The following is a 23,352-nucleotide window of genomic DNA, read 5'->3' on the forward strand; positions in this document are numbered from 1 at the left end:
TCGGGACCTGCTGTGCCCGACGTGCCTGCCTTCTTCCCCTTCCTTACATAGCGCCATGCACTCATTGCTCTTGGCTCAACTGCTCTCCGACGTCAGGCACGCACGCGACGTGAGAAGGTGTGGTTTTGGATTGACCGTTCGATTTCGTCGATGCTTCCTAGTCTGTGTCATCCGTCGAACCTCCCCCTTCCCCCGCCTTCCCCGTCAGACCCAAGAAAAGAAACAGGAGACATTTTCCCCATCTCTTGTTCTTCTGTCCCTTTTTCTCTTGCGCAGTCTGTGTGTCAGTTTGCCTCCCCTTTCCGCTACTCCATTTATCGGGCACCCCTTTCGTCCAAGACGAACCACCTCGCGTCCAAGAGAAGAGACTGCAGGAGGTACATTCACCTTTGCATAGGGGAGACATCTCTCCTCTTTGCCGTCGCCATTTCCCCCGGCTAGGATCCAATTTCACGGACAGCATCAGGAACCTGTCAACCACAAACCCGGCAAATGAGAGTAGAAAGACGGTTGTCTGTCGGATGAGACGCAAAGTCGAGAGCTCGTAACCCCTGGCCAATCCTTCATCTCTCTGCCAGATTCGGCCTGCGACAGGGCTTTTAACCTCTCGTCCTGCTACGCTGGCCCGGCTTTGATCTGCCCTGTCTGGTCCTGAAGTATACTGCGTCCCACTACGCCAGGCGCTGCTTTGCAGGGTGAAGAGGAGTAAGGTACCTCGGGTTGGAGAAAAGACATGGTATGGTGCAAGGTGAGGTAAGGCAAGACAGGGCAAGGTACCGCAGTACTTGGCCGAGGTGCCCTTCTCTGCCTGCCCTACCTGTACCCTGCTCTGTCCTGCCCTGCCCCGGTTTGCCCTGGTCTGGTCTGGCCTGTGCTGGTGCTGGTGCAGCAGCAACTTGCTGCTTCTGCTACTTGGGTTGCTCCTGCTGGTCTGCGCTGCCGCTCACGCCGTCGCCGCATTGCGCGACCTCCCACCCTTCGCCCACACCCACACCCACACCCACATCCGCACTCACACCCACACCTCACTCTCTCTCATTACCCACTCTATGCTCCCATCTCCAACACCCTACGACGACGCTACCTTGCACCTGCGACTACCTCCACACAACCCTGTCCTGCTCCTACGACCCTGGACTCTCACACACACCCAACATACACACACGCACACACACACACACACACTCCTCTTCTCCTCTCCTCGCAGCACTGTCCCAGCCTACCCTGCCCACCTAGGCAGTCCTGGGTCCTCCTGGCTCCTCATCGACTCCTGGTCGCACCCATCATCGAGCATCGGTCTCCTCTGGGCCCCAGCAGAGCAGTGATATGACCCTGCCTGACCCAGCCCAGATCTTGTTCCTTACCCTGGTCGTCTTCCCGTCAAGGTCTACCCACGTCCAACCCTTCACGCCTCACGCCGGGACCTGTCGTCCATTCATAATAAGGCTTGACCTTCTCCCGCGTACCCCCCTCACTCTCACCCACCAATCCGGACAATTCCTAGCCAGCGCGCTCCCAGAGAGAAATTCGAGACACAACTCTCCTTTGGTGCTTTCTTTTCCTACAACTTCCTCCCCTCTGCAACACTCTTCAACTTGACACTTCTGTCTAGTCACCGACGGTTTCGAGACTAAAAGACTCACATAGAGTGAGAGAGAGAGAAAGTGAGAGAGCCGTCGAGTGTGCGGCCAGGACGGGACGGTCGCCGCCAGCTACGCATGCCCAGTACACAGCAACTGGCTTGAATGTAACCGCTTCTTTGTCTCCGCTCTTCGTCCGAGGCTACGTCTTCAACCTCACCGCTATCAGCAACCCGACTTGCAACGACCGAAATCGACATGTCCAACGACCCGTCCGTGAGGCGCATCTTGCCTCAAAGCTCCCAGATGGGTAGCTTTTCCTTCGCTCCCCAGCAGTTCCCTCAGAGGGAAACCCAAAAGAGTGCGCCGTCTACCTCCACCGCCTCCGCATGAGGCCGCCCATGTCGTCTTGTCTAACCAACCACTTGTGTCTGTAGACTATGTTTTCGTGGATGAACACAATCGCCATAAACGATTAAAGGGTATGCTTCCACACTTTCGCGCTTTGGTCGATGCAGCTCACCTAACGTGATGGGACTTAGTGATGAGGGCTTGTGAGGGATGCAGAAGAAGAAAGATCAAGTGCGATGCGGCCACAACGAATACTTGGCCATGTTCGGCATGTATCAGACTCAAGCTTCATTGTGTTCGTCCCAATGGCCAGTACGATGGCACTTCCGACGGCGCGGGCTATGAACCCGGTAGGGACGACTTCGCCGCCGCATCCTCTCAACTTCAAGACAGCTTCCGCCAGCAAGCTCCCATGCAGCAGCAGTCTATGATGACTGGAGGCCAAAAGCCCAATCCTTCCATGTATGCTGCCCAAGGCGCATATTCGGATCCTAATGTCTTCCCACCTGTGCATTATTCAGATCAGCAGTCAAACCAACATAACCTTCATTACACCACGGTCCCGCCCTCCGTATCGATGATGGACCAGCAATACGCCGGCCAGAACGTATTCCCGACACCTCCTCTTCAACAGAGCTCGCGTCCAGATTCCCCCCCCGACACCTACTCTCAAGACGGCTCCTACCAGCAAGCGGATCTAGCCGACCTTCTGGGTTCCTTGAAGGTGAATGAGGCTGGTACAGGTACGACATCACTTCCAAATCAATCAAACGAGCCATGGTAACTGACAGGAGCTGTTTTAGCGCCATATCTAAGGAACAAAGCCTCGTTCATACATGAAGAGGAGCCGGCTGTGGAAGATGCCGAGGATTTCAAGACCGCCCTTCCACCCATGATCTCTGGACCCGGCCTGAAGATACGCATACCGCCTGAGCTGATGCCGGATGACGAAACCATTGTGCACTATTTCGATCTGTTTTTCAGCCACGTGCATCCCTATATTCCCGTTCTCAGCAAGGCCATGTTCTATCACCAATGGAACACCAACAGAGAATCAGTGTCGCCTCTCATTCTCGAAGCCATCTTTGCTATGGGAGGTAGACTTGCCGACGATCCTGCTCAAGGCCAGCAATGGCTTGCGTTGGCAACAAGTATGTGGCCATACTTTCTTGTGCTCTTGAAACATACTGACGTGTTCCAGAGCATGCCGACTCCTTCATGGACGTACCGAGACTCAGCACTCTCCAGGCCCTACTGCTCATCTTGAAAGCCAGAGAAGCTGCGCCGAAACGCGGCTACTACTACAGATCATGGATGACTATTGTCCAATGCGTACAAATGGGCAAGGATCTTGGCCTTGATGAACACCATTCAGACCACCAAGCAGGACGGCCATGCGGCTCCTCTCCAACGGAATGCCAAATGAAAAGTAGAATCTGGCAGACTATCTTTGTCTGCGAGACCATGATTGGATCTCCTCAAGGTGGGCTTCTAGAACCTCCACATTGCATCCCGGACTTACTAACCGTTGCAGGGCGAACCGATCTTGCGGTCGAGCTTGACTCCATCGATTTCAGCGTTCCGCGTCCTATCCCTGGTGGTGATGATTCCGAGTACCACACTACCCGGAACTTTACCTACTTTGCACGAGTCGTTCGCAATGTCAGCCGCATGAACACCGTCTACGGCCGTCTCAAGAAGAAGAAGACAAAGGACTGGGGCGTTGACCCCGAATTTGTGCAGCTTAACCCGGCCCTGAGCTCTTGGTTGAGCGATCTTCCGGCGGACTTGTCGGTTACATTCCCTCCGGATGGGTCGCCCCCATGGCTGTCGTCGCCCTACATCGGAAACTTGCACTCCTACTATTACCTGACATTGATTCTGCTTCATCGACCTCAGCTGAACTCTCTTGAGACCCAAGTTGATGGGAAATGGAAGCAGCACATGATGATTTGCTACTCCTCTGCCAAGGCTCTTTGCCGACTCCAGGAAGCGGTATTGAATTCTTTCGGGTTTCCTGGTTTGCAATGCATGCTACGTGGGTTTAGCTTTACCGTCTATTGTGGACTCTGCTGCATTGTTCTTCACCTGGTGCGTTATCATCTACATTTTCTGCCGGGAGAGGCTGTCTAACATTGTAATGTTATAGGTGGCCGTTGTTTCGCCTGATCCGGACCTGAATACTGACGCGCGCGAATACTTCATACGGCACATGCGGGTCCTTGAGAAGGTCATGTCGGTCTGGCCCATGGCGGATCTTCAGAAACAAGTCGACGCGGTGCGCGAGGCCTTTTCTGCTGATGTCAGGAAACCCTTTGCGCTCAAGCCCAGCTTCCCTTATGGCAGTCCCCAATCATCCAACCATTCCAGCCCCCCCCGGGGCTATAGGCCGGGTATGGCTCGAACCACCTCTTTGGATCACCAGCTGGATACCCAAAACCTTCAGCACTCCCAAGTCAGTTATACCAGCCACCCTATCACACCTCCTATTTCTGCCGGGGCTTTGGATACCAAGAGTGACTCGCCTGCTATACAGTCGCTCGTCATGATGGCCAACCAAGGTTCCCAAGCGCCGGGAATGCCACAATCAATGCCACTAGCAGACGCGCCGACTTGGAATCCGGCGCGTATTTTTGAGTAAGTTTTCAGTACATGTCCCCAAAGAGAACACCAGTTAACAACCTATCAGGCAATGGAACACGTCTTTTGGTACGCCTCAGGTCCAACCACAGCCTTCGACGCTGCCTCCCCAGTCCAATTCGCTTAGTGTTTCTCCGTCTTCAGGTGCACCGGAAACCCCGTCTCTTCAAGACATCCAGGCTGTCAATGCTACTCTACCAGTAGCTTCTCAGCAACTGGCGCAGCAGTACTCCGCTGCCCCAGTGCAGACCTTTGTCTCACCGGCCATGTGGCAGGAGTCCGTGGCTAGTGTCTACGAGGGCGGTCTCAAGCGGACCTGGGATTACGACGGCAGCAGCGGTCCCATGATGAAACGGCGATGAGCTGTTCATGAACTGACTTTGCGAAATTCCTAACACTCTTGTCGGCGACAACATTTACCCAGCGTTACCATTTCTGATATAGCGATGGCGATCTACCGGTTTACACAGGAATTCTATTTGCGGGTTGACGGGGCGGCCTTTGCGATATGGGGCGCACCCGCCACAGCAATGTACACGTACATATCTCGGCAGTTTGGGTTTCACGGTCTTTGTCCACCTCGAACACGGGTTACTTCGCGACGAATATATATATACGATTACGATGGAAATGAGGGGGGGAAAAACACATTTGGAGATCTATGTTGGGCGCCGGCGTCACTCATGTTCTACAGAGGAAGAGCTGCGCCAATCGGAAAGGGGGCTTTCGAGAGGCGTTTTTTTCGGGCGGTGCATGGAGGGAAAAGCCAGGCGAGGCGGTGTCCTGGCCTATATTCAGGACTGTATTACTATGCTTGGCTTGTTTCCTCTCAACAGAGCCAAAGACGCGGCTCAATCTGGCTCGGCGTATGGACAGCGCGCACCTTGGCATCACGAACGAGGAGTCTTTGTTTGCTCACTGGGTCACCAATGGAAGACGCAAAAAAAGCATCTGTAAGAGGAGAGATTTCGTTTTCCACGACTGGACCTAACAATACGGATATGATACCACCTTGTGCACGCATACAGTTCTATCTATTAGCGTCGATCAAGTGACCAACGTGACCCATGTAATCCATGTGAATGCAAGGAGTCGTGCCCGAACGGCAACTCGTCAGGCGGGGTGTTAGCTGCTACTCTTTTGCTCGACAACAAAAAACAGAGCAGGCCGTGAGGGTTTGGGGTGAGGGCTGTCGAGAGTTTCAATCGGGAAGTCCCAAAAGCGGGCGCAAAAACTGCCACATGAACAAGCTGATTGGTTGCGGCGTCTGATGGTCGGCATGTTCCAGGGTTCATTCAGCCGCACTCCTGGACCAGGAAACTACACTATGCATGAGCCGACGGTCTCAACTTTGGCGCGGACACTGCACAAGCGCTTTTCTGCCCCTCTGGTCACGGAAGGCAAACTTTGTTTCGCGGCGGCGGGGAAAGTGACGGTGGGCCTCATGATGTACAGAGGCACTAAGCGATACGTCAGTGATGACTGGCAGCGCCTGTTGCTCGCTTGTTGCTGGTACATGTTGCTAACGACCTGTCGGCACCGCGCCGTGGAAACGCCGTGGGCGGCGGATATGCAAGGGTGCGGCGCGGAAGCCGGGAGTCGGATGTCGGGATTTCCCATAGCTGAGTGGTGTTGCCCTGTGGATATGTGGAGGTGATACGAATTGGGGATCCTCACAGTACGTAGGGCCGGGAGACCCTTAATTGTGTGAGCGCGTGTCATTGTCGCCGCAACAGGAGGCGCTATTTTTTTCTTTCCTTTTTTCTTCTTTTGCGGTTGCCACTGCCCGTGGCCTTGACCTTGCCTTCCGTGTGGCGGGATTAAAAATTACATGGGTCGAGGACAGTCCAAGTTTGTTCATCTGGGAGGCCGTGGATGGCCGGATCGGGATTGCGCGATGGCGAGAATAGCATGGCAATTATGGATATCTGTGCGATGTGTTTCGCCGCCAGGACCAGGGGAGAAGGATATGTTCAAGGTGGTGTGGTGTTGAGGTTGTTGGAGCTGCAAGTAATTACTTTACAGTAAGCAGGGCACAGCATGTACGTGACAAAAGATGGGCCAGTGAACGTGTTGGGAGGTGACTTTAGAGTTTGGTATGGCATGTCATATCGGGTGGTAAACGGGCATCCTCCGCTACAACCTCAGACCGTGTCCCTGCACCGCGTATAGAGTGAGTGCGCAAAGAAAGCGTGGCATGCAACGATGAGGGGGTGGGATACAAGTGTTCTGTCTGTCACAAGGTTTCTCTTTTCATCGCATCCCCCCCTCCCTCCACCTCCCACCCCCCTTTTTGGAATCCTTTTTTTCCCCCCCTTTTGGAGACAAACGGGTTTCCCTGCTCAGGGAAGGAGTTCGGCGTGACCGAATATTTGGGAGTATGCACGCGGGGGACCAACGGTGTTTCATGACACACCCTTCCACTTACGTGCTTCCTGCCTTTACCCCGCACATACCCTTTCCCCCCCAAACCTCTGACCGCGCGCCGGGTTGGAAGGGGTTTGAGGAGATGCACGTCCGTCTGGTTTCGGCACACGGCGTCGGTGCTTTCTGAGTTGGGCGAGAGGGCTAGGTGAGATGGGACGATCTCGGGGGTTCTCCAAGTCCGGTACGGTGTGAGGTCTGAACGCCGCCGCGGCGGCGACGGCGGCGACGGCGACGGAGGTGGCCGAGAGAGGGAAGGGGGGTGGGGGGCGTGCCAAGCATGTAGCGGTAGCGGCTGTGATGGGGCTTTGGCGCTGACCGGGGCAAGCTAATTGAGGCACGCAAGCCAGGTCGATTTAACACAGTATCGATGGAGATGGCGCCCCAGGACATGGTGTACCCCGGCCGTCGCCTTCTGCACCGTAGTATGAACTATAAGTTTGTGTAGCCACAATTGCCAAAATAGCTCCCGAGGTTGACGGCTCGTCCGTATACAATGGACCGTGGCAACTTTTGAATGACTAGCGCTTCATTGTTTTGTTTGGTTGGTTGTGCAGGGGGGTATCGATTTTGATAGTATACACCGAGAGAAAAGAGCAGTCTCTCTCCTTCCCTCAAAATAGTTTACGCCGGGCATTGCCGCGCACAATGGGCATCCCGACCAGCCGCAGACTGCTGTTCTACACGCCCCCCCCTCCTTCTTGCTCTCGAACTCCCCCCCTGGGAACAACGCAGGGAACACGTACACGTACACGTACACGTACACGTCTTTTGCTCTCCCCTCTCTTCCTGAATCGTACAGCTGCCATTTGCCCCCCATGAAGGACCTCTCACTTGCGCTTACCCAACGACTCGCGGACGATGTTCCAAACCCAGCCATCCTTGACACCGCCACTGGCGCCCTTGCCGCGGGTGCCGCTCCCGCCGACCTCCTCACGGATGCCGAACTGGCCCACGGGACGGTAGTGGTGCCACGACCGCTTCGCCATGAGCGCCGAGACGTCGCGGGCGTGGGTGACGATGCCGAAGCGGGTCGCCAGGTTTCCCGCCGAGGCGGGCACGGGACGGAGGTCGGCAGCCGAGACGAGGGTCGCCCGGGGCCGGGTCGCGAGGCCCATTGTGCCGATCTCGAGCTGGGCGGTGGGAGGGAGGGTGCGAACGTAGCGTTCCAGGAGGGCGCGGGATTGGCGGGCATAGGGGGGCAGGCGGAGGTAGATGTACGTCACAAAGGGCGCCGAGGTGTAGGCCACGAAGAGGAGGGGGATGATGCCGCAGGCGGCCACTAGGGGGTCGTCAGTGAGGATTGAGGTAGGTTGCGAGGGCGAAATATGTTAGTGAGGTGGGCAGGAAGTTTAACGTATGAGAGGTGAGGATGGAGAGGGCGAAGGTAAGATTTGGGTTGGGTTGGGGATGAGAGGACAGATGGATGGATGGACAGATAGGGGTATACTTACAGCCCGCAGCCTGTGTGACCGTCTTGTCCTCGGCGCGAAGGTAGCTCGGCGCGGCGACCAGGCAGAAGAAGGCGCACGAGAAAACGGTGGTGATCTTCCAAAAGGCCAGGAAGGCGATACGGCCCGTGCCGGCGTGATGGATGAGCAGTCTCTCTGGCAGCTCTGTGAAAGGGGGGGCCGTGATTAGCTTGCGTTCACTCGACTCCGGTCCATCTCAAGCTCAGCCCAGGGAGAAGGCAGGCCCGGCGGCACGCGGCACGCGGCACGGATGGGATGAGAGGCTTACGGTTGTCTCCGGTCCGGGCAGAACCTCCGGCGCCGGCGGGATTTGGTGCTGTCCGGGGGCGGCTGCCCGGGGCGGAGGCGAAGGGCCGTCTCACGCTACATTGCTGCTGCTGAAGAGATTTTCGGAGAACTGGTCTTAGCGTGCATGGCCTTAGAGAGGTGAGGATTTGGGCTCTTTGCGGAGTGGACCGGCTGAGGAGGCGTAGGAGGGACATTGTGAGAACAACCCGGGGGGTGAGGAAGCGTGAGAGTTGGCTCTGAATGGGTTGGAGGGAGGGATTGATGAGATGAGACGCTGCGCCAGATGAGGTCACTGCACCCTACCAGTAGGTTTTTTTTTTTACGCGACGCGATTCAATTATCCGGCCTCCTTCCATCACGCCAATATACAATTTGTAACTCTCCTTTGCAATACCTCTCGGGAATGCTTCTTCGCAACAGGATAGAATGGCAACGGTCATTTACTTTTATTTTGTTTTATTCGTCAAGTAGCCGACACTTTGAGACTCAATTTATTAATTAACATAACTGGACTGAAGACCGCTAATGCCAAAGTCCGCCTCAAGGCCGCCCGACCAGTGCAGTTGGCCAATGCGCCAACGTCTATTCAGAGTCGATGCTCTCGGCTTGCTACCCGCTGGCCTTCAAGTCAGACAATGTTCTTCTGAAGCCACTCCTTCCACTGTTCAAGCGTCCAACTGGAGCTAATCTCATTGACAGGGTAGCCGTCGAACAAGACCGTCGGGCTGACGTGCACGCCAGTCAACCGCGCAAGTTTGACGAGCACCTTGAGGTCGTTGGTGACCCCGTTGCCGACATTCAGCGCGCCGTCCTCGGTCGGCTTGTCCGACACCACCAATAAGTCCAGCACCTTCTTCTCGTCCACCCCGACAGAACCCGCGAGCTTCGCGAGGCGCTTGTAGGTGTCGTTGCGCGGCTCGTGGACGACGTTGGCGTCAAAGTACTCCTTTTGCGCCTTGAACAGCGCGTCGCTGTACACCCAGAACTTCTCGGGCGCGACCTTGATCACGGCGATGGCGGACTCGTGCACGAGCGTGCTGGAGGGGTGCCACGGCTGGACCTGCTGGCGGAAGATGACCTCGACGTTGGAGGCCCAGGCCGGGTTTGAGCGGATGGCGGGCACGACGGAGTTATAGAAGGTGTTGAACTGCTTGGCGGAGAAGGGGCACACGTAGTCGAGGTAGAACTCGATTGTGTGGGGTTGCGAGGGGACGCCGCCTGGGGTTTGGCCATCGGCGAGGGCCTTGGGCGGCGCGAACGTCAGCTTGTGGGCTGCGAATTTAGGCGGGACGGCCATGGCGGTCGGTGTTTTGCGAAAGAGGGACGGGTGAGTGGTGCTCAGCTCGCGGCGCAATAGGTAGGCTGCTGACGAAGTGACTCGACTTGTAACTTTTAGGTTTGAAGGTGAAAAGGGCGGAATCGTTGACAAGCTGACGACTGGGCGCCGACTCAGGTTTAATATGGCGTGCGAGGGGAGCTTCATGGAGCTTCACTTGTCATGCAGAGCTGGCGGTGGTATTACAGCACAAGGCAATGACGAAAGGCCGCGATTGGGGCAGGCGGGGGCGGGGTAGCTTTCCATTTGACAGAGCCCTTGCAGCAATGGCTGCTGGGCCGAGACTTTGCGAATCATGATGTAAACCGATCACGACTGTTTGCTGACTGAGCACCAAAAGCTTGCCATTGGCATCACGCAATTCGACCATCGCCATGCGCTACCCGGCGGCCTTGGCCAGGACCATCAGCAATATTTGGAATTGACACGGTTCTGAGCTTCTTTTCGGGGCATTACTCATTGTCTGGTTGCTCGTCAATCAAGTACCGGGAACCACGGGACTAACTGGCCGCCCTTACTGGCTTTCTTATTGGTGTCCCCACCGAGTGGCTCCGACCATGGCTTTTTGACAAATCAACCCCCCCTCGAAGGCGGCTTCACTTGATTTACAACCAATTTATCGGAGCAACCAACAAGCCGACCTCCTCACCACTTCTCTTTCCTTTCAACACTTTCACGAAACCGTGTTCTTGGCCACGATGCCCCGCGCGAACTCGCCAAACGTTATGTGCTGCTCAATATCAACTTCTTCGCCGAGGTTGGGCTGGGTAAAGACAGCCAACGTGTTGCGCGCAACCCGACCGTCGCTCACCGCCGCCCTGACACCTCTCACAAAATGTGGTACCGCCTTGAACTTGCCGCCTGTAATGCGTTCCAGCGCCTCCCCCGTCTGGAACGCGATGCAGTCGCGTGGGATCTTGACTTGCACAGTCTCCCCCGTTCGCGAGTGGATATACAGGCCCGCCGCCGGGTCGGGCGACGCCGAGAGCTCGGCTAGTGGCGGTAGGCTTGCTGACTTGTCGTTCGTGATCTCTGGCACCGTGGCTGATGTCTCTTTCTCATCAATAAACATGGCTGACGTCAAACCGGTAAGGCATCCATGGTCCACATGTGTAGCACACCAACGTTGTGTTAGCTTTCGTCTTTCCAGTGTTTTTTCTTGTTGAGGGAGGGGATTACCAGTCATCGTCGGCAGCGCCGATCTTGGAGAGTGCTTCTTGCGTCTGCGGGTAGTAGTGCAGCAGGCGTGCCTTGGTCGTGTTGGACGTACTGACTACATGTTCCAGGTACCCATTGGGGTATCCCTGAATTTCGGATTCAGCGTATCTATCGCATGCGCGGGCCACGAGGACGGCGGTGTTGATGATGACACGGCATAAACTCTCGAGGCTGGGCTTAAATCCCGGAAGAATATCCTGCGCCGGCCACACATTGGGCGAGAGGTACTCGGGGAAGTTGTCCTCGTTGAACTCGGCAGTAGGCTTGGCACAGTCGAGCGTTGCGTCGACATAAAACGCGCAGTTGGCATAGTAAGAACCCTTGAACGTGTCCACTTGGCCGCTCTTGAGAGTCTCCTTGCCCAGCGACCAGCCTGTTAGGTATTTGGCCTTCTCATTTTCGAGCTTTGCTATCCATAGGTAAGTGAGAGTCCTCGGCAGAGCGGTCGTGATCTTCATACTCAACTCTGGCTCGGGCAGGTTGCCCAAGTAAGAGGCGTAAGACAGTGTCTGGTGTCTCAAATGAGTAAACTCAGGCGGCACATCCTTGACGACTAAAATTCCTAGAGAGTCGGGACCAAACGCCTCCTTAAGAGTCTCGAAGGGGATGTTGCCTTTAGGCACGATTGTCACATGTAAGCCGCCGCCCTAGGATATGGCATCGCTGCACTCACCTTGTTTGAGATCGTTGAGTGACACAACGACTGGTTGTGCGATCTGAGCCATGGTGATTATATGAGTCGAAAAACCCTTATTCCTCAAGAACGAATGAAATGTAAGAGAAGTCAATCAGATCGTGGGCGTATCGACTAGATCCCCTGTGACCATCTGTGTGAAGGTGGGGGAGGGGCACAGTTGCTCAATTACATAAGCAAACAAACCCCTACCCTTCGCGCCCCAGATTGGAGCTTCAATTGCCAGTTTATCTCTCGAAGCTCCAACATTCTGGACCGGACATCGCCGGACATCGCCGAAAACCGCAACAACACACTCACCTTCCTCATCGAGCCCGATCGAATCAGACGAATTACATACGATGGTCAAGCCCCTATCGTTCAAGGGCGACAAGAAACCCAAGAAGAGAAAGCGTACAGAGGTTGAAGCCCAAGACCGTGATGCACCGAGCGGCGAGGTTGTCCGCGCCAGCGGCACCGTGGTGGATGAGGATCCGGGGGACGACGACAGCTGGGTGGCTGCCGATGCCGTAACGGACGTCATCGGGCCCATCATGTTTGTCCTACCTACGGAGCCACCTGCAGCGCTGGCGTGCGATGCCATTGGCAAGGTCTTTACTGTAGGGATCGAGAATATTGTCGACGGGAACCCGGCGACTGCAGAGCCGCACGACGTGCGGCAGGTGTGGGTTGCAAACAGGATATCGGGGACGGAGCAGTTCAGGTTCAAAGGGCATCACGGAAAGTAGGTGTTGTGGACGCGACTCTGCCGCCAATGGGACACCAACTCTAACGTGCTGCAGATACCTTGCATGCGACAAGAATGGCGTGCTGTCTGCGACGTCGGCGGCCGTGTCGCCGCTTGAATCATTCAACATTATCGCCACGGCTGATACCCCCGGCACGTTCCAGATCCAGACGCTGCGCGACACATTCCTAACGATCAAGCCGCCGAAACCCAATGTCACGACGTCGGATGTCAGGGGTGATGAAGAGTCTATCACATTCAACACCACATGGCGGATCAGGATGCAGGCGCGCTTCAAGCCGCGGCTCAAGGCGAGCAAGGAGGAAAAGGCGAAGGAAAAGATTAGCCGTAAGGAGCTTGAGGAGGCCGTGGGCCGCAGGCTGGAGGACGACGAGGTGAAGAGGCTGAAGAGGGCGAGAAGGGAGGGTGATTATCACGAACAGCTGCTGACGCTCAAGGTCAAGGGGAAGCACGACAAGTATGGCTAATGCATTGGGTAGTTGGACCAACTTGGTGGGATGAAAGAGATGATACCCAGGCGATAGGCACAAATGCAAGACAAAAAGAATGCATTGTTCGTTTAGACCTTTTTTTTCTTTCATTGTCGTCACTAGCTTGGTCTCCAGGCCTTGATGTTACCGTCTTCTCCCGCTGTGAAGACGACCTGCTCATCGTCATAGAAGCAAAACGACCGAATGATCTCTTCGCCATGACCACCCGGCAGGCCGACACTGTTAGCCCTGTCGAAGCCCCACCCGCCTTCAGTGGTCCGCGATAGGTGCACCAACTCAAAGACCTGGCGACTGAACGATTTGATTAGCTGTGATTCGGGATATCACGGGAGGAAAAGCGGAAGTCAACTCACTCTTGGGATCCAGCACCGACGATGGCGCCGCTGCCGTCAACTTTAGTTGTCACATTGGCAATGTACTGGCATCCGAGAGTTTCTCTTGCGTCGCCAAAGTCGACGAGGGCAGCGCCTGTGCGGCAGTCCTCAGCAACGCTGTAGACAGCGAGCTTTTCGTCGTGAGTAAGCACGTATATCTCAGTGTCGCTCAGGAAAGAGGCATGGTGGACGGAGCCCTGGTTAAGCGTCTGGATGACGACGTCGTCCTCGTCGGAGATGCGCGTGTCGTAGACGTTGACAAGGCCATCGGTCGAACCTGAAAGGAGGACATGCGGCTCCGATGGGTGAAATCGGAGTTCCGTCACATCGTCGCTGTGGACTTCATCGTATTGAAGTCTTTGCATGGGGCCGGCTCTAATGTCCCTGCAGTGTGTCAGGGGTTTGTGTGCCTGGGTGAGAGCTAGGGTGCGAGGGGTCAACTTACCAAAGTAAAACAGATGCGGAATGATTCTGTAGCTCTGTGCCGACTGCTATTGTGTTGCTTCTTGAGTCACAGGCCAGAGAGAGAATGGGAGCTTGGCTGGCTGTTTAGCGTGTTAGTGGCGAGTTCAAAGCAGCCCGTTTGTGTCCGATGCAGGAACCAACCTCCGAAGTGGGCGACCTGAGGCTTCGACGACTCTCTCATATCCCAGACCGAGACCTCTCCGTTCTCGCCTGCCGTGCAGACGATCGAGTTCTGCCAGTCAAAGGTCTTGAGGCATGTGAGGTTGCCATGGCTAGTCGGAAAGGACTTGACAGGGCCCTGGCCCAACCGTGCAGGGTTGAAGAGACTAAGTTTTTGATCAGAGGAGATAGCGGCTAGGCCAGCAGTAAGTCTCTGAATGTCAAGAACATAGACATCTTGCGGGCCCGAGAAGTGATGGCCATCTATGCAAGAGAGGTTGTACATGTCGACGGCCGGGGGTCTAGGCTATTGTGAGCATGGGCCTCAGACAAGAAAATATGAGTTGTAAAGACTCACTGAGCGGAACTTGTAGGTAAGGCTGAAATGATACGCAGACGGTACCCTGCTCTTGCAACCTTACAAATTCTGGTACCTGATGAGCAGTCAAGTATACTACCAACAAGTTTAATACTCGAACCTGAATAGGCACAAGAAGTTAACCGGAACTGGAGCCAACGTCGGCGAAGGAAAATGAAGATGAACGAGCTATTTCGTATGAACCCCGGTTTATGCAATGTTGCCAGTGTCCCAACATTCTATCCCTTTTATAGCGATATTACCCTTTCTTCAACACCTTGTCCAATCACGCTTTGAAGAGTGGACAACCCCTGGTCGGCCGGAGCTCCCAATTACATCTACGTGGACCTTAGAGCCAGGACAGCTGTTCTGAAAGCATCAAGCAACGCAGCTGTTGGCACCACCAACCAACTTTCGCCCACCACTGTACCCGCGAAATAACATGTCGCGGACCTTGGCAATCGACTTTGTCACATAATATCCGTCCAAAATGAGACGCTCATTTCTTTGGCTAGTCCGTAAGTTCTATCGTCCAGCGCCTGCATAATGCCCCGAAGCTGACGGACCCTTGGACAGTGCTGTTGCAGGCAGCCGCGGTGCTCTGTTCCGAGGCGCAAAAGGTATTAGAGAATGAATACAAGGGGGACAGTGAGGACAGCGAAGGGATACATGCAAAGATTCAAACGGACATTGCTCCAGAACATCACACACCACCTCCAAGACAGCCTGGTATGTTGACACGATAGTGGGGAGAGCTATCTCAGAACTAACGTCAAGCAGGAGCAGATTTGGTTGATCTCGCCATCGAGCAGTTGGTGAAGCTCTCACCCCGAACCTATCCGAGACGCGAACGTCACTACACAATCGTTTGGACCGCACTTCGATATGCTCTGAAGGTCGTGCCTAGCCTCAAGGCTGCTCCAGTCCCCGGCAGCACCCCAGCGCAGGAGGCGAAGGTCAGCGGACCGCTATTAGAGGCTGTCAAGCTGCTGGAGAAATCTGCCCTGCAAAATAACACCGATGCACTCTACCTTCTTGCCGACATGAACTTCTACGGCAATTACACATATCCGAGGGACCTAAAGGTCGCTTTCAACCACTACCAGACCCTCGCGAGTCTCCACGGAAATCGGACGGCGCAGTACATGATCGGACTCTACTATGCGACTGGAATAGGTAATGTCGTTGCGCCTGATCAGGCAAAAGCGCTGCTCTATTATACGTTCGCAGCGATCCAGGGCGATACGCGCGCCGAGATGGCGGTTGGATACCGACACCACAGCGGCATCGCGACACCGAAGAGCTGCGATGCTGCAAGCAAGTACTACAAGAGAGTAGCGGACAAGGCAATGGAATGGTACCGATCAGGTCCTCCCGGGGGCATGGCCTGGGTGGTCGAGTCATACCGTATTGCTGATGAGCTTGGCGGGGTGTACGGTGAAGGTGCTAGCGCTTCCAGCGCCGGTATGAATGCCATCAAAGTGAGCCCCAACTCCGACGCCAATGCCGCCATCGACGACGTCATTGAATACCTCGACCTCATGTCGCAAAAGGGTGACGCGAAGGCGTCCTACAACTTGGGACGGATCTATTATGAGGGGCAAAGAGGACTGGACCGAGACTTGGACCTTGCCCGCAAGTACTTTTTCACTGTAGCCAAACGGTACTGGAAGAAGGATGGCCGCATTATCGAAAACCACAAGCAAGGCATCGAAAAGACGGCGAGCAAAGCGGCTGGGTTCATCGGTCGCATGTATCTCCGGGGCGATGGCATTGAGCAGAGCTTCGATCAAGCGAAGAGATGGTTCGAGCGGGGTATCTCACACGGAGATGCTCAATCGCAACATGGTCTTGGTCTCATGATGCTCCACGGATACGGAATGCAGAAGAACATCGCCATGGCCACCGACCTCTTCAAGGCTGCAGCAGAACAGGACTACGCACCTTCCCAGATAGAATTAGGCGTCCTTTACCTAGACCAAGGCGGAGTGGAGGACGTCAGAATTGCTAACAACTACTTCGAGCTTGCTGCACGATACGGTCAGATCGAGGCTCACTACTATCTCGCTGAGATGGTATATCACGGCGTCGGTCGCGACAAGACGTGCTCCATGGCCCTGGGATACTACAAGAACGTTGCCGAGAAGGCCGAACCGCTTGTTTCTTCATGGGCTGAGGCAAACCAGGCATATTACTATGGCGACGAGGAGCTCGCTTTTCTGGAATACGTCATGGCGGCAGAGCAAGGCTACGAGCGCGCGCAGAACAACGTCGCTTTCATTCTTGACCCAGTTCAGTCGAGACTCCCGCTACCCGACTGGTTGCCATTTGCCGACTGGCTTGGTCTCGGGCACACCCGTCCTAGCTTGCTGAACAACCCCAGGCTTGCTCTCATGTACTGGACCAGGTCGTCGAGGCAGTCGAACGTTGATTCGCAAGTCAAGATGGGCGACTACTACTTTCATGGCATCGGTTCCGAGCCAGATGTTAACAAGGCCGTCCAATGCTATACCGGCGCTTCGGACTACTCTCAGAGCGCCCAGGCCCTTTGGAATCTGGGTTGGATGCATGAGAACGGCATCGGACTGACCCAAGACTTCCACCTCGCCAAGAGGTACTACGACCAAGCCCTCGAAGTGAACGAGGAGGCATACCTTCCAGTCACTTTGAGCTTGCTGAAGCTGCGCCTCAGAAGCGCATGGAATACCTTCACTCACGGACCTATCCACTCCATTCAGGATGATCCCAGTAAGCCCCATTGTCCCCTCGTATATCCCCTGAGACACCACACCAGACGCTGACGAACAATTGCTTCAGAACCGAAGAAGGACTGGTCCCTCAGCGAGTGGATCGCCAACTTCTTGCAGGACGACCAGCTGTTCTACGATGATCCCTATTACGAGGATATCTTCGATGACACTATTGGCGGCACCGGCCCCGATGGCAACCCGCTGGAGGATGACGGCATCGCCGAGAGCCTCATCATCGTCTTCCTTGCCCTGTCCCTGGTGCTCCTCCTCTACTACCGTCAGCAGAGGCAGCAGCAGCACAGGCGGGAGGAAGAGGAAGAGGCTCAGCGACGTCAGCAACAGCAGCAGCAGCAGCAGCAGCAGCAGCAGCAGCAGGGTCAGCCTGCAGCGCCCGTTCCACAACAGCAGGACCAGGGCCTGTTCCCGCAACCCGGCAACCCGGAGTGGAATAACTGGGTCGCTGGAGGTATCGGACATTGACATGTTACTGTATGAATAACAGATGAGACAGAGATAGGTAGGAGGGGCCGAGGAAGGGAAGGGCACCAAGCATATTCAGCGCCGGCGTTTAGGAAAGTCCAGGGAACGGGACAGATTCTTGTATGGCTTGTTACAAATTCATGATGTTTTATTTTTTATTTTTTATTCGCATCTTCACTGACGTCCAGATCGTAAGAGTTCCTCAATGTCCTGGACGTATATCTCCAATCGAACCAAACATGATGTCAACATTTTGTCATATGGCGCGCATATGCCTTACTCTCTGTCAAAAAAGTAACCAAGCGCAGTACACATTGCAGACCAAGCTTTCTTCAGTTGGGGTAGGCGAAGTCTTGGTTTGCTTGTAGGCAGCTGCCAGAAGTCTTCAGTCAAGCAAAGAAACCGTCACGTCGTCAGACTTTTCATCAAATATACACAATCAACACTGTCCTACTGCGTTCTTGTGCCGCCTCGAGTAGAAATATCAAAATGAACTGCCATTGTCATTGTACGTAACCGGCTTGCTATTCTAGTGGTATCATCTTCTTCTGTGTAACAACCCGCAACGGAAAAGGCAGCAGAAAGGTATTAGCGGCTAATTACTGAGAGAGCCTAGATCCGGCCAGGGATCCGGTGATCGGAGACGTCCATGTATCTCGAAAAATTAAAAGACCGGGAAAGAGGCGGCGCTTTGTGTCGTGGTGATGATGCTGTTGTAAATGATTCGAACAAACGCAATAAACTGGAAATCAAATCGCGCGGCTCAGAGTTTAGTTCGTCAATCTAGCGGCGAACGGGAGGGGTTCGAGCCCCCGTCAAAGGAGGTCCTTGAGAGTTCTCCATGTTACCCGTCAACTCGGCGACACGCGCCTTGATGCGGGCCACACGAGATTCGATTGCTACACATTGTCAGGTCTCAAGCTGCGCCTTCTTAAATATCAATGGTACTTACTCTCCTCTCCACTAGTATCATCGTCTCCATCAGTGGTTTTGCTATATCCTCCACGGCTTTGCTCCTCACTCTGGCGTTGCGCCGCACGCTCCGCAGCATTCTTGCGGATCTGGGCCCACCTGTCCTGCGCGACTGGGGATCGAGGGCCACCATCGGGTGACATAGGTGAGACGGGCGAGGTCTCCGCGGGTGGTTCGGGTGTCTTCGCATGTCGAGCGATGGGAGGAGGAATGGCATCCTCGGAGTCGTCATCGGGGATGAACGCAGGCTGCTCCTGCAAGGGACCCTGATCGAAGCGTGAGAATTCGTTCCGAGCCTCGTTGGCATCCTCGGTATCGACGCGAGAGATCGATTCATCGACAGATGGCTCATACTGCGGCTCGTGAGCTTGGGTCTCAACAGGGGCTGGCTGAGGAGTCTCCATTGGCGTGGTGTAAGCCTCTGCGGGTGTTGGTGTGGGGAGGTTGGACTCAATGTCAATGGGCTGGGGGGCGGGAGAAGGAGCAGGCTTTGGCGGCTCGGGAGTTGCTGTCTCGCGCTGAAGCATACCGTTCACATCTGCAGCGGCGTTCTCTGGCAGCTTTGAGCTCCGGTTCTTATTGCGGCCAAACAGCTTTCGGAGACCACCTCCACCACTTTTGTCTTTATGAAGCTTCTTTTGCTTCTTGTCCTTAGGGCTAGTATCCGGTTCTGGCGAAAACATGTTTTCCCGGCCATGGTCGTATGAGTCCTTTGGCGGTGGCAGTGGTGAACTGCGACCGTCTGATTCGAACCGGTCAGCCGGGTGAAGACCACTTGGCGCTTCCATTTCCTTCTCCGATGGGACCCGAGGCTCCTCGTCCCGCGGTATGGGCGGTAGTGGAGATGTTGAGCGGGCGAAACCTGTGGGACTCTGATTCAATGGCGACGGCTGCGCCAACAGTGATGGCGACTTAGCTGGGACATCAGGACGAAGATCAGCCCCATTGGCGTGGCCGTTCGTGTACTCGTCAGTGGCCGATTGGCCTTGAGTCCCGTTCCTTTGCATGGTAGAAACGCCGATGCCACGGCCAGTAGCGTTGTTTGCCAAATATGCCTCCCGAATTGCCTCCTTGTCGTATTTGTTCGCCCACTTCATTGCCGGGGATGCCTGACGCATGATGTCAGGTTGGAGAGTCAACACACTGTTTGTCTTCTCTCCAGCCGATTCATCCCTTCTGCCTCGCCGTGTTTGGAGAATTTGCTGTTGCTCCTGCTGCTGGCGCGCTTGGAGTTGTGCAGCGGCAGCCTGAATCCGGGCTTGCTGGTCAGGTCCAATGCTAGACTTGCTGACATTGGCATCGGAGGCTTTGTTGCCCTTTTCAAGTGCGTGCTTTCCAGTTGATTTGCTGCGGTTGACGCCCTTGTTGCGTCGCGTCCAGCTGAAAAAGCCCTTCTTTTCGGCAATGTAGGCACCTTCTTGGGGCTCAGGAGCCGCTCCTGCAACCATCTCCTCCATGACCAACCAGCGTCCAGTCTTGATGGCCGTCTCAATGACAGCACAGCGGCCAAAGGCAGATTTCCTTTCTGGAGTCTCCTCGGGGGCAAGACTGCTCATCCAGACCCACCAGAAACTCTCGTCCAAATCGAAGCGAGCAATGCTCGCCAACTCACCAGGCTCCAGACGGTCCGATTCCAATCTCGGGCTATGAGACTGAGAGCTCCGTTGGCGTGCGGCTGTCTCAATGGGCGGCAGGACCTTGTCGGGAGGCAACAGCATGTTCGGACTGTGTGGGTTGTCGTCGACAAAACCAGACGACAGGAAGTCGGCCCAAGACGGCGTAGTCGGCCGTGCAAGGCCCACATTACCGGGCGCAGGGGTATTTCTTAAGCCTTGGGGCTTGCGAGCAGCAGCGTCTTCCTCGTCTTCTTCGTCCTCAAGCGCACTGGTGAAGCCGATGTCTTCGAACCGTGACCACGACGCATCTCTTAGGCTCGTGGAGTGCTTTGAGCTGGAAACCTGAGACTGGTTGGCGGAAGAGATAGCCTTCAGAACGCGACGGCACTCCTCGGTTAGGGCCTTTACAGGATCTTCGTACTCGGAAAACTCGCGCAGTGCTCGATCCTCGTCGCGGTATTGGAAGTGGTTGGCCCGTCTAAGTAGTGCGAAGGGAGTCGGTGATACGGTGTCAACGATCATAACCACCCTATAAGTGGACGATTGCATTAAAGACGGTTTCTGAGGGGGGTATTCTGTTTCCTGTAGGAGCTTCTGAAGAGAGTTTGGGAGCAGGGAGATTGCGCCTTGGGTCTGCTTTTGGGGGGCCAGGGATCGAAGATACGCGAAGAACAGATGGCTAGTAGCGTCGGCGGCACTGCGACCAATTAGTGTTGTCCACTTGCTTGTGTCATATTACTTACCTTGCCCAGGCTTTGTAACCACCCTCGAAGCCGCTGCCCGTGTCCTTCTGCTCGAACGCCCACCATGCGGCTGTCCGAGAGAGCTTGCGCCCGCCTAGACCGTTCATTTTGCTATGGGCGGCGATTGCAGATAGCAGATCGAAGAAATCGAAAATGATGCACGATCGAGCTCCGTTGTCGACACTGAGAGGGATAAACGTCTTAAACGAATCTCTCGCCATGTTTGAATCTGATACGCGCGTAAGCCACAACCCGGCGCAGTATGCGGAGACCAGTCCATATGTCCACCATACCTTGCTCGCCAACCTTGAAGAGTTCGTACGCATCCCAGCCAACAACACCACCTTGAAGTCGACTCCAACACCATTTTACTACACCAGCAATGACCTTGCAATATGTTAGCGTCTGCTTGATGAGTTTATCTTGAAGTAGGTCACCCACCATAGGCTCAGTCATGCGCAGCTCTTGCGACAAGAACTCGCCGCGCAGGGGTTGGTTGCCATCGAAGAAGTGTCGGATAAAGGTACGGACAGCACTAGGGTCCGAGGTTGGCCGGAATGGCAGCAGGAGGAAGGGATGGTCAAGGGCTATGCAGAGGCAAGATGTTAGTGTTCACGAGCGCAACGGATCGTTTAGACTGAGGCGTGAAGAGTCGCAAAAAGAACGCTAAGTGACATACCTCGCGCCTTGAGCTCTGTGGTGCAACGTCTGATCAAGTCCTGAATCTCCTCGGGGTCGACCGTCTTCCTCGTGTAAGCGTCGTCCCATTTTGGCTTTGAGGGCAGCTGGTCGGCAGCGTCAAATTTCAAACCCTTCTTGGACCTTTTTTGCGAACTATCCTTGCTCTTCAAACGGGAGAAGAGACCAGGCATGTTGTCAGTGAAGGATCGCCTTTATCTGGGCGATTGCTGGTCGAGGCGGGGAAAGACGCGATGCATTCGAAGAGCGGGAGAAGGAGAAATGGGATGTCGCGAGTTCCTCGGCGAGAGTTGGATGGCAGGTCGTATAACCGGTCTGAGACGAGGAAAGTCAAGGTTCGGAATTGCGGGCTCGTCGGTTGGGAATTGGCGGGGGCGTCGCGAAGAGTCGCGATAGGGGAAAGTGTGGTCAACGGGAGACTGCGCGTTTGAGGCAAGTCAATAATACGTCGTCGTTGGAACGGTCCCGTACGCGAAGAATTCCACTAGGAAATTGCGGTAGCGGGGAACAAGAGCTGAGGGTATCGGGAAAGAAAGATGGGGATCAACGAAACGAAGGACAATCTCCAGCAAGGGAAGGGAAGCGAGGGGGAGAAAGGACGGATGTGGTGATGGTCTTCTTGGGCAAGAACCGAAAGAAGGAGGTCAGGTAGCTTCAGTCCTCTTCTGCTTTCAGGGGCGAATGAACAGCGGCGGGCTATTAATTGGAGAAGAGGGAAATGGGAATATTGGAGGGGGACACCCCTGCAGGCTTGGCTTCTCTGCCGGTGCTTGTCTTTGATTTTTGGCATTTTTTTAATTTTTTAATTTTTTCTTTTCTTACCTTTCTTATTTTCTTCTGTTTTTGATTGCATCCCCTGTCTGGGTTTTCCGGTCACAAGTACCTTTTGTGTGACAGTCACCGCAGTCAGATACCTGAGAGCGACCCTGATGCAACAGCCCCGATGGGGAATAGCGGTAATGCAGCGCGTTAGGGGTGGCTCTCTCGGTCCGTGGGCAGCGACTTGGAGGCTTGTTGCGGCGTCTGGTAGGCTCGCAAATTCGCTGGCCCGTTGTTTGACTTGTCGACCGTGTGCGGGTTTTCGGGTGATGCTAGTGGCACCTGAGGATCAGGCACCACGAAGGAGAGTGGAAGGTGTGGGAGGGGCAGACAGACCCTGAAATGAAATTAAACCACTGGAACGGAGACCCTGGTCCAGTGCCACAGGCCACACTGTCTTGCCGACTCGCCGCCTTGGGCACACTGTAGCGCCAGCCCGTTTGTCGATTGAGTCTGGTTGCTGTTGGTTGACAACCGGGCCAAGATATTGCGGTGGGGGGCTGAGGACCCGGATCTCAGGCGGCAATACTAGTAGCGTTCGGGGGGGATGGTGGCAGCTTTGCGGCGCCCGGACGCCTCACAAAGGCTTAGACAGACGATGACGACGATGAGAAGGATGAGAGGAAGAAGGAGGGAAGGGGAAGGAGGGGGGCGTTGGGAATGAAGAAAGGCGAA

General features: G+C 55.1%; 8 protein-coding genes across 8 annotated transcripts; 3 read left to right on the top strand and 5 right to left on the bottom strand.

The window, feature by feature from the left end:
* Nucleotides 1–1,838: 1,838 nt before the first annotated feature.
* On the top strand, nt 1,839–4,933 carry EsH8_VII_000737 (uncharacterized protein; the record flags this gene model as incomplete). The annotated part of the gene is made up of 8 exons (XM_083270870.1): nt 1,839–1,941; nt 2,018–2,062; nt 2,123–2,674; nt 2,735–3,082; nt 3,133–3,414; nt 3,466–4,022; nt 4,081–4,568; nt 4,621–4,933. The coding sequence occupies 8 exons, from the start codon at nt 1,839–1,841 to the stop codon at nt 4,931–4,933; spliced, it is 2,688 nt and encodes an 895-aa protein (XP_083128427.1).
* A 2,892-nt stretch (nt 4,934–7,825) lies between these two features.
* Nucleotides 7,826–8,949, bottom strand: EsH8_VII_000738 (uncharacterized protein; the record flags this gene model as incomplete). Its single annotated transcript, XM_083270871.1, has 3 exons — nt 7,826–8,277; nt 8,450–8,611; nt 8,736–8,949. The coding sequence occupies 3 exons, from the start codon at nt 8,947–8,949 to the stop codon at nt 7,826–7,828; spliced, it is 828 nt and encodes a 275-aa protein (XP_083128428.1).
* Nucleotides 8,950–9,383: 434 nt separating this feature from the next.
* On the bottom strand, nt 9,384–10,052 carry EsH8_VII_000739 (thioredoxin-like protein; the record flags this gene model as incomplete). The annotated part of the gene is made up of 1 exon (XM_083270872.1): nt 9,384–10,052. The coding sequence occupies one exon, from the start codon at nt 10,050–10,052 to the stop codon at nt 9,384–9,386; it is 669 nt and encodes a 222-aa protein (XP_083128429.1).
* Nucleotides 10,053–10,764: 712 nt separating this feature from the next.
* Nucleotides 10,765–12,034, bottom strand: EsH8_VII_000740 (uncharacterized protein; the record flags this gene model as incomplete). The annotated part of the gene is made up of 4 exons (XM_083270873.1): nt 10,765–11,165; nt 11,362–11,718; nt 11,770–11,922; nt 11,983–12,034. 4 exons carry the CDS (start codon nt 12,032–12,034, stop codon nt 10,765–10,767), a joined length of 963 nt encoding a protein of 320 aa, XP_083128430.1.
* A 310-nt stretch (nt 12,035–12,344) lies between these two features.
* On the top strand, nt 12,345–13,218 carry EsH8_VII_000741 (FRG1-like family-domain-containing protein; the record flags this gene model as incomplete). The annotated part of the gene is made up of 2 exons (XM_083270874.1): nt 12,345–12,727; nt 12,786–13,218. The coding sequence occupies 2 exons, from the start codon at nt 12,345–12,347 to the stop codon at nt 13,216–13,218; spliced, it is 816 nt and encodes a 271-aa protein (XP_083128431.1).
* Nucleotides 13,219–13,340: 122 nt separating this feature from the next.
* Nucleotides 13,341–14,526, bottom strand: EsH8_VII_000742 (WD40-repeat-containing domain protein; the record flags this gene model as incomplete). Its single annotated transcript, XM_083270875.1, has 4 exons — nt 13,341–13,533; nt 13,596–14,000; nt 14,062–14,152; nt 14,223–14,526. The coding sequence occupies 4 exons, from the start codon at nt 14,524–14,526 to the stop codon at nt 13,341–13,343; spliced, it is 993 nt and encodes a 330-aa protein (XP_083128432.1).
* Nucleotides 14,527–15,088: 562 nt separating this feature from the next.
* On the top strand, nt 15,089–17,828 carry EsH8_VII_000743 (ubiquitin ligase complex subunit HRD3; the record flags this gene model as incomplete). The annotated part of the gene is made up of 4 exons (XM_083270876.1): nt 15,089–15,116; nt 15,175–15,327; nt 15,379–17,346; nt 17,416–17,828. 4 exons carry the CDS (start codon nt 15,089–15,091, stop codon nt 17,826–17,828), a joined length of 2,562 nt encoding a protein of 853 aa, XP_083128433.1.
* Nucleotides 17,829–18,611: 783 nt separating this feature from the next.
* On the bottom strand, nt 18,612–22,031 carry EsH8_VII_000744 (DUF1708 domain-containing protein; the record flags this gene model as incomplete). Its single annotated transcript, XM_083270877.1, has 6 exons — nt 18,612–18,727; nt 18,781–21,113; nt 21,160–21,388; nt 21,453–21,546; nt 21,601–21,746; nt 21,839–22,031. 6 exons carry the CDS (start codon nt 22,029–22,031, stop codon nt 18,612–18,614), a joined length of 3,111 nt encoding a protein of 1,036 aa, XP_083128434.1.
* Nucleotides 22,032–23,352: the final 1,321 nt, after the last annotated feature.

Source organism: Colletotrichum jinshuiense, chromosome 7 (genome assembly GCF_051148585.1).
Source record: "Colletotrichum jinshuiense chromosome 7, complete sequence".
NCBI lineage: Eukaryota > Fungi > Ascomycota > Sordariomycetes > Glomerellales > Glomerellaceae > Colletotrichum > Colletotrichum jinshuiense.